We start from the raw sequence: 9,977 nt of genomic DNA on the forward strand, positions 1-9,977 counted from the left end.
GTCAACCTGTCACTACTGAAACATTTTTGATACTGCCTGTAATTACTTAATCTTTAACGTTTTACCTTCTCTGCTTTTACTGTTAGTTTGCTTGTATTGCTTCTTTGTTTTTTTATTGTGTTTTTATTGTTCTTGTGAAGCACTTGTATTGAAAAGTGTTATACAAATAAAGGTATTATTATTATTATGAGGTGATCCACTGTGTTTATTAATATCATGGAGCTTGACTGTAAAGTAGCTTTAAAATGTTTGTGTTTATTTAGGATAGTTGTGAGTTTAATGTAAATAGGATGGCCTTTTTAACAATACAAAACATTATAAATGAAGCACACTGAGTGGAAGTGTAATTCGCACCTCCATCCACTAGGTGGCGCTGTTCCCAAACGCACACCCGGTTTCCCCACCAGCTTTTGTTGCTGATCTCGTCCTTCCGGTGCCCCCATAGCCCCGCTCCCCTCCCGATGCTGCTAGCACCGTCGGGCTTGGCTGTGGGAGCGTAATGGCGGTGCACCGGGGACCCTCAACGAAATGGCTCTTCTCCCGGGAGCAGCTGGAAAACACGCCGTCACGACGCTGTGGGATCGAGGCCGACAGGGAGCTCTCGTACCGGCAGCAGGCGGCCAACTTGATCCAGGATATAGGCCAGAGACTCAACGTGTATCCTTACGAGACGCAGAGGGCTGCCGGCCCACAGCTAGCTCGAGCATTAGCTTACAAAAACCGGGCAGCTATGGCTTGTTATAGTTTTTATTTTAAGTATCTGAAAGCATTTTAAACTTATAACACACTAAGAGTCTTCTCTGTTGTTGTAAGCTCGGCTAACGCTTAAATTAAGCTAGCAGGGAGGGTTGAGGCCTACCTGCTAGCTTAGCCATTGTTTTGTCTGCAGATTCTATTGTTAGCTTTTCTCCAATATTTAAGCGATACACCTTCATTTAAACATGTTTTATAATTTATTCAGACTCTTACTGAGAGTTAAAGATCATATGTGTCATAAGTGAAGCTGACGTTAATTATTTTTATGTGCTTTTGATTTTATCTCTGGATGCACGTTTTGCTAGCTGCGCTAACTCGATATGGCCTCCAATTGAGTCATACATTCATGCATTTAACCATTTATTACACCTTAACTCTTCTTCCAGGTCTCAACTTATTATTAACACCGCTATAGTATATATGCATAGGTTTTATATGATCCACTCCTTCACGAAATTCCATAGAAATGTAAGTACAACCCTTTAAGTCCTGTATTTTTTACAATCTAAGCTCTGAAAACTGAAATAGCCTCTGGTTTTCTCTCCCTCACAAACAGATCATTTCCCAGACTACGTTGTTCCTGGCAGCCAAAGTGGAGGAGCAGCCAAGGAAGCTGGAACATGTCATTAAAATAGCCCATGCCTGCGTTAACCCACAAGAGCCGGCCCTAGACATTAAGAGCAACGTAAGTAAACTCTGACATAAGAAAGAGGTTGTGATCTCATGTGCCACTCATCCGAGACAGTGATGTGAGCTAAAACCTCCGCCCTGTGGTTTCTGGTAACCCTACACTACGTGATGTGACTCTGTGGGACTTTTAGTGAGAGATGACAAAGCCGGGTCGTGACTTAGTCAGTGAGAGTAATGTCGTTATATCTGACTCAGACTGATTCTTACAGCTGCTTTCCCACAAGTTGAATTTGTCCAGAGAAACCAAGTCTGATGTGTAGTCTTTGTGCGTGCTTGCGAATAATTAATATGAATGTAAAACAGACCCGCGAGGAGCAGATTTGTCCAGGTGCAGGATGACTTCCTCCACTTATTTTATTATTATTTCCCCCAATTGATAGAAAACATATTTCATTAGTGGAATTAATACACATCATAGGTCAGTAAGGGCTAATGTATGGTTAGCATGAAGTTATGGGAAATAGAACTCCTTGTCTGCCAGCCATACATTATACCTCTTACTAGCTTAAAATACAAACACAGTGGCAGAAAAACACTGATAAAAGATTATTTTATTCATCTATGTATACAGTTGTTAAAAAATAGTCCCGGTGACTCCACGTCAGTTAGCGTTCCATGGTGATGGATTCTTATCTGCCTGTTTTGGTGGATTTAACATGAAACTGTCCTCATTCAGCTCTCCTTCTCTGAGCTCTGTGGTTCACACACACCTTTGAAAGTAAATGAGTCAGTGTCACAACTTCTAACCCTGCTGCTTCTTTTTACCTCACCTTACGGTCTATGATGTCAACAAGCAGAAGCTTAATGTGCCTCAACTCTTTTCCGCGGATTGATTTGACATGATGTTTGATCAGTTTGCGTCCTGGTGTTGCTCATGTTAGTGAAAGTTAATAACCGTTGTCAGGGGGCTTTAACTAATCAGAATCAAGCATCTTACACAGCCAGAAGTTCAGTAAGAAAGCCGGGTAATAAGCTCATCCAACCATATTGTAATTTTGATCATGCACACAAATTCCAGTACATGTTTGAAGCACTGTATCATATTCATACAGTTGTATTTTAATATATGACTACAAATGCTCAGGATCAACTTCCTGTAATGATTGTTTGCCCTCTCCTGTCCTTTGAAGTTTCCACACTCCTAATGCTCCTGATTCAATAACCTGTTCATGTTCCAGATTTAAAGTTGTTCTTTAATTTGTCATTTTTTTAGGCATTCCAGCAGCAGGCACAAGAGCTTGTAGCACTGGAAACAATAGTGCTGCAGACGCTGGGTGAGTCCTGTTCACACATTTTCAACACATCATCCTTGAGACCTGCTTTGTGTCGTTTTGCGTGAACTGTCAGCTGATTATGTCCATTCTTCTTCTTGATTGCAGGTTTTGAAATTACAGTTGATCATCCACACACAGATGTTGTGAGATGTTCCCAGCTAGTGCGAGGTAAAACCTTCTGTCTCATGTTTCCTAGTTCACACTAATAATGTCATTCTAGCTTGCTTCTAAATGTGACTTTCTTCTTCTTTACAGCAAGCAAGGATTTGGCACAGACTTCCTATTTCATGGCTACCAACAGGTTATTATCCTGTTCCCATTATTGCACTGTAATGGCACACTATAGCTTCCTGTCCTGCAGGGCCCCCCTTCCTGTGTCCAACGCCCTGTTTGCGCCTGGGTCCTGGGAACCCCCAGAGTGGGGCAGTACCAGTCCGGCTGCTTTGTGCGGTGTATTGTACAAGGGCTCTGTGTTGGCACATAGGGGTTGAATGCACAATGTGGAGTGTAGTGATGCTGTTTACCTCTCAAGGTTGTTTGGTACGGAGTGCATATGTCTCAGAAAAACAAACAAACTCAAACGGTAGCCTGAATATAGATTGCCACTAAAGATTCTTAAACTTATAGAGTGCTTTGGTAAGTATAGTTTACAGTTCTTTTTTAACTTTTTTATTTTGCACATTTTTTATACCCCCAAAAAGCTAACAATTAAACACCAAACTTTACTGCAAACTGATTCCCTCCGCTATGTTGTTCTGTAGTTTAATATCGCAATGATAATCATGCAGAGAAAAAAAATTAGATTGTATGTCCATTTAACGCTTACCTCTGGTATCATTGTGTAATTTAGTTACTGATATAGAGGTTGCAATTATTCTTGTTTTTTATTTTCAGAGATTACTAGTTTAATTATGAATATATATAAATAATAAAGTCAAGTAGATTGATGATCTCAACAGATGATGGTAGACTGGATCTTTAAAGTAATTTTCTTAATGTGAGTTAAAACATAGAGATGAGAGAGAAATGGGAAATATAACACCATATTCTCATTAATTGGAGACCCAAAATATTTTTTTTGGGTGGCAAAAATATGGAAGGAATAAACAGAAGTCCCTGGAACATTTAAAATAAGTATCCCTGAAGTATTCCTTCAGTAGTTGGGAGAAATTTCTTCAGGAGTTTCGTTTTAGTATTTAGCAGCTTTTACATTTCTTGGTCGTCCCTGTCCCGACTTTCTTAAACATGTTGCTGACATCAAATTTAAATGTGCATTTATGTCTCGTCAAACAAAAATTGATTGTTGTCTTTTGCTTTATTTTCAATGAAATATACGGTATGATTTTAACATTTCACAACTTTGACATTCTTAGTAACCCGATGAAGAGTTTTCTTCCACATCTCCAGCAATCATAATCATCAGATATGCTCAGTTGACCCCAATTTTTAACCCATGATGTCTTTGGCTTTGCACTTTTCTCATACCAGACAATCTGATTTTTTCCTTTTGCCCTTTAATGCAAATTAATTTAGATCCTTCCCTTAGTTTTTCCCCATTCGTGTGTTTATAGTTCTAGGCCTTATTTGTAGGACTGTCTCTTTAGACTTAGCACATTGGAGCCAGTTTGCAGTGTAGTTTGGGATTTAGAGTGCTTAGAAAATTAACCCTAGAAAATATGACACCTAATTGTTTGGCAACAAACACCAGTGTTTCTCAGTCTGAGAGGTATCATCACTCTTAACACACTTACACAAAAGAAGCTCACTTAATTAAAATTTTAAGACAATATTTCCTAAAACGATGCTTGTTCCCCATAAGAGGTTGAGAAACACTGTTTTTAATGCTTTAAAGTTCCTCTTTACTTAATAATAAACCAATAATATGACCCTTTACAATATTAAAATAATATATGGAACGGTGTTATTCAAACACATAGGAACATGTTCTAACAATTTAGGTTGTCTTACATGTTCCAGTTCTTTGAGGTAAGGCTGTGTGTATGCGCTGTGGTATTAATTATTGTCAGTATTGATTGAACTTCATCTACAAGTTCATTATACATGTATGCTAGTAGAGAAGCCCGCCCACTCACAGTTGCTCTTGTCTCTTGTGTTTCTTGTGTTCCCCTGCAGTTTGCACCTCACCACCTTCTGCCTCCAGTACAGGCCCACAGTGGTCGCGTGTGTCTGCATCCATCTGGCGTGCAAGTGGTCCAACTGGGAGATCCCCGTGTCCACAGTTGGCAAACCCTGGTGGGAGTACGTGGACGGCACTGTTACATTACAACTGCTGGACGGTAAGTGCTTCTATGACTGGTTTATTTGTCCGTTTGCCTTGTTGGTTCTATTCACGTGTGAGTTATTGTCTTTGTTTTTAGGTCATTAAAAGCTCATACATTTATTATTTGTGGTACAACCCTCATTCTCAAAGAGCTGGGATGCAGAATTTGATGGTTTCCACATCATGTAAAACCTATATTTAATTTTAAATACTGCGAAGACGACAAATCCAAGTGTTGAAATTGAAAAATGTGATAGTTTTATGAGTTTCAAAACATTAGGGACAGGGACAACAAATTACTGGTCAAGTTGCGTAATGTTAAAACATAATCTGCAACATCTTGCATTAGTTTTCAACAGGGTTACTAACAAGAGAGCCGGAGTCTCTCAGAACAGAGATGGAAAGAGGTTCACCACTCTGAGAAAATAGTCAAGCAATTCAAGAAAAATGTGTTCGCAAAAATGGCTCAGAATTTGAAGATTTCATCAACTACGGTGTGTAATATCAAAGAGACAAAGCCATTGACTGATACTAGATGCTCAGGCAGCACTGCATAAAAACACAGGCATCACTCTGCAGTGCAACTCACTACATGAGCTTGAAATAAGATCCAAAAACCACATTTACTGCAAAGAGGTAACCATATATATGCAGTATACAATCCAGAAATGTCCGTGACTCCTCCCAGCGGCCAGAGTCCGTCTTAGGTGGACTTGGGTAAACAGTCCTGTGGTCTGATGGATCAAAATGAACCTTCATTTTGGAAATCATGGACGCATGATTTCCAGGCCAGCTAGTCGGCATCAGAGCGTCATTTTCAGGGAAGACCTTGCACTATTCTGTCTCTATGTGAGACAAAGAAGAAAGTCTTTTGGCTTGGACCGCGGTCTGAAAAACTAAGGTAGGGGTGTAAGCAAAGTTTTTATATCAAGGTCTTCAAAACTCTTCTTGTTTTTCTTTCTGATTTAGCATTTAATGATCTTAAGCATAGGCAATACACTTTTTGATTTCATTATAGAGGCACAACAATTATCCAAGCAGGAAGACAACTGTTAACCTGACAGAGACCTTGAGCAGGACCAGTTATCATGTCTGTGTTAGCTGACATAATGGAATAGGAAGAGTCAAACCTAGCTTGTGCAAATAATATGAAAGGCATATGTTGTAAATGAGCCTACAGTATGGACCCCCTGATGTTCTCTCTGTTTTCAGAGCTAACACACGAGTTCCTTCAGATCCTGGAGAAGACGCCCAGCAGGCTAAAAAGGATAAGAAACTGGAGGGTATGACAGATACTTTTATACTTGTATAATTTAATGACATATATATTATAATTTTTACGTGTGTTCTCACTCTAAATTCTGTGATTCTGTTTGAAGGCCATACAAGCTGCTAAGAAGCCAAAGACTGATGGTCAGTCAGTGGATAACACCTACCAGGGCACGTCCCTCGACGGCCTCCCCGGTGTTTCCAACTCCTTCTTCCCCTCCACGTCTGGCTCCGACTCTTCAGACATGCCCTCCCTGAGCTCCATCACAGCCTCCTACGCCTCTTACGAGCCGCTGAGCGACAACTCAAAGTCCTGCGGCTACGACCAGTTCTCCGAACCTCACCATCCAGACTTCACTCTGGTTAAACACGAACACAAAGCCGCAGGCGGGTCTAGCAGTAAAAACCAGCAGCAGCTCGGGACAAATGCCGCCACTTTTTCGCGGCCACAGAAAGTCTTGACTCTTGAAAAGTACAGAGAGAAACACGCGGCGGCAGAGCTCGCTACACAGAACGGAATAAAAGACGAGCAAGGTGCAGACATGTACGTACCCCCTCCTCCCCTCACCTCGCACCATCACAAGAAACGCTCCCAACAGCAGGCCGGCCAGCCGGGTGAAGGCAGGAGGGAAAAGTCCAGCTCTAAAAAGAGCCGGCTGCAGCCTGCTTTTACTGAAAACGGCTCTGCTACCAGCGAGGAGCTCAAAATGCGAATCAAAGTTTCATCAGAGCGTCACGGAGGCTCGGATCAAGGCGGCGCTCTGAGTGGGAAAGACAAACACAAAGAGCACGGCAGCCACCGCCACTCAAAACACGGCCACTCGCACGCTTATTCAATTAGCGGCAACGGCAGAGGGACAATAGAGAACGCTTCCTTGTCCTTACGAGCGCCCGTCGGCCACTGCAACGACGTGGGCTCGTCGGGCTCGTCCCGGAAGAGGCCCCACTCTGACGCCGGAAACCACAACAACCACCACCACCACTCGTCCAAGAGCAGCAGGAGCTCCAAAGGAGGCCTGGGCTCATCCCACTACGCATCGGAGGGCGGCCCGAGGATGGTGGAGCACCACGGCCATGACGGAACCAACGGTATGCTGACCACTAACGGCCAACACACTGACTACAAAGACACTTTCGACATGCTGGACTCTTTACTAAGTGCCCAAGGAATGAACTTGTAACCCTCCGAGAGTCCCGCGTTGTCTAGATTAAGGTATTACCATGTTTAATAGAATTTTAAAAAATGAATTTATTTGTCTTAAGTTATGAGTTCTGCATCGCCCTCAGTCGTGTCTCCACGCTGATCAGTGACGATACATGTTGAGCTGTCAAATGTAAAATTATATGCATAGAGCTGTGTACAACTAGCTTGCAACAAAAGAGAAACAAACCATGAAGTTTTAAAGTATGTGACTGAAAAATGAGATTTTAGACGTTCTTTTAACATGACTTTACCGTGCATGTTTCCAGTCACTAAAGGGAAGACGTAGCTAGTGTTCGCAGCCATCGTGACCGTTTACGGACAGTTCTTTTCTTTTTTTTTTTTATGTTAGGACATTTTGTCCCACTAAAAATCTCAGGTCTTGAACTTTTTTGATATAAGAACGATTCTTCCTCTGTTTGGGTTTTACTACCTGTACACGTGGAGATGTTATCACCGAAGAGGGCAGAACTCGTCTCTGTCGTAGGAATCATGGTCTGCTAATATTTCAAAGAATGCATCGATAGTTCTGAAAAGAGAGCGATTTTACAAATGTGAGGCCGGCTCCATTTGCTGTCTTATTAGCTGGGACTTCCAAGGCCGCACCTGAACTTACCGTGCAGACTCACTCTAGAGCTACAAATGAAGTTTACGTTACATCTGCTGTGAAAGTGCATTTAAGATATATCGGCTAAAAATTGCAAAACGGCCTTGTGATTGTACCTCGTCAATCGCTATCCAGTATGATCAATGTTAATTCTGTCAGAAAATACAGATCTCTAAAATAAGATTGTGTATATAGGACTGTAGTACAGATTAAAAACTGTTGGTTTCTTGCATCAGTCCAGACCTTCCTCCATTCAGTGTATCATGAGATCTAAAGCAGACTGTATCGATGAACATATCCTCGATTTGTGTATTGGGAGCCCAAATAAAGGTGTAAAACTGATTCTGTGCAATGTTTTTTTCACATGATTGTCTTGCAGGAATGATGAAATGTTGATTTGTGTTGGAAAATATGTGTCTGAGGCTTTTAACGCCAGCCACCTTAAATATTTGGTAATTTCTGACAATACTGGCACACGCCTTTGTGTACTTGCATACAAACACATCCCTCTTACCTCAAGATGCAAATTAAAACATAAGATGAATACATAAACAATGTGTTTTTATGTTTATAATATAGGCAGACAACCACTCAATTACACCTATAGGCGTTTTAGACTGACCAATTAACCTAGCATGTGTGTATTTGGAGACAGAGTACACCGAGGGAACTAACGCAAGCACAGGTAAGACATTCGAACTCTTAACAAATGCTCCCCCCTCAAAAACAAAAATATCCAATAATTATTTTTTTGCTGTAGTTTTCTCCTCATGTGCAGTTCTGGTCTATTTCATGTTTTCTGCCTATGCAAGACTGACCAGTTTGTTGTAAGAAAAATGTACAAAAAATGGAACTCTGGCAGCCCTTAAAAAGTTAAGCCCCTAATTTTGGCCTGGAAAGCACATATCGCATGTGAAAATGAGAAACAGCCAAATCATGCAGATGGTTAATCCCAGCTTCATAACACTGGATTTATTCCCCATTGAATCTAAGCCCTCGCTGCAATTGAAGATAAAAAACAGTCATTTGTCAAATGCTGCACATCAAAAGAGAGTAGTCAGCGGTCATTCCCTGCCTTCTATCTGCTTAACATATGGTGAATTAATTTATTGATTGTGCCACCACCGGATTACTACTAATTACCTCACATTAAATTGACTGTCGTTTTGTTTTGCTGCAACAGCTATATTTGAGCTGCAGGAAGGATGAGTAGTTTGTTTGCTGTGCTGCAGAACTTGATGTAATGATGCATGATTGGGATTCTACGTTGCAGCAAAGTTAAGTTCACTTTTAGAGGTTTTGGAATTTGCATGTAAGCAGGTTTTTGTGTCTTAATAATTGTAGAAACTGTGGGGGGAAAATTGTCATCTTTTTCTTTCAGCTGCTAAATTACCTTGAGGGCATTTTCTCTTTTGTTCTTCCCACAGGAAAGACTGTTTGACAGCGAAACCTGTCATTTGTTCCCATCAGCAAACCTCAAGGGGGTTTCGAGCTTCAGGTTTGGCTTTTTTACACTCTCGCACATATAGCGCTGATGGTTCATTTGTGGGTGGAACATAAATCCAGTTCCTGATAATTAACTAGCACCCTCAGAGCAGACGCAGCGTTTTCACCAAGTATTACCTTCTAATTTTAGCGTGGAAGACAATGGGGAAATTCAGCGGGAGGACGTCAGTGAAAATTCAACCATCTGGACTTTCTCGCATACTGGTGGGAGGGTGATGATTTATTTTCAGCAACCTCTCGAGCTGAATAAGAGACGCCTACTGCTCGAAAATCCGCAGAGAGGAAGAGATGAGAGCGGCTTTTGTGAGCAACAAATCCCAGAATTAAGAGCCATCTGAAAGGAAAACACGGTCCAAGCTCTAATTACGACTCAACAGAAAGGGACATTTATAG

General features: G+C 41.3%; 1 protein-coding gene across 1 annotated transcript; it reads left to right on the forward strand.

Annotated features, from left to right (window-relative positions):
• The first annotated feature begins 417 nt into the window (after nt 1–417).
• LOC117808457 (cyclin-T2-like) lies at nt 418–8,420 on the forward strand. Its single transcript, XM_034678214.1, has 9 exons — nt 418–657; nt 1,143–1,224; nt 1,313–1,441; nt 2,660–2,720; nt 2,826–2,888; nt 2,976–3,021; nt 4,854–5,017; nt 6,214–6,284; nt 6,381–8,420. Exons 1-9 carry the CDS (start codon nt 500–502, stop codon nt 7,449–7,451), a joined length of 1,845 nt encoding a protein of 614 aa, XP_034534105.1. The 5' UTR covers nt 418–499; the 3' UTR covers nt 7,452–8,420.
• Nucleotides 8,421–9,977: the final 1,557 nt, after the last annotated feature.

This window comes from Notolabrus celidotus, chromosome 24, assembly GCF_009762535.1.
Source record: "Notolabrus celidotus isolate fNotCel1 chromosome 24, fNotCel1.pri, whole genome shotgun sequence".
In the NCBI taxonomy this organism is placed as follows: Eukaryota; Metazoa; Chordata; class Actinopteri; order Labriformes; family Labridae; genus Notolabrus; species Notolabrus celidotus.

Excerpts from the sequence above, each read along its gene's own strand:
- LOC117808457 (XM_034678214.1), top strand. The coding sequence starts at position 500 with ATGGCGGTGCACCGGGGACCCTCAACGAAATGGCTCTTCTCCCGGGAG. Across the intron at positions 3,022-4,853 it reads TATTTCATGGCTACCAACAG|TTTGCACCTCACCACCTTCT; the intron begins GTTATTATCCTG and ends GTTCCCCTGCAG. Across the intron at positions 6,285-6,380 it reads AAAGGATAAGAAACTGGAGG|GCCATACAAGCTGCTAAGAA; the intron begins GTATGACAGATA and ends TTCTGTTTGAAG.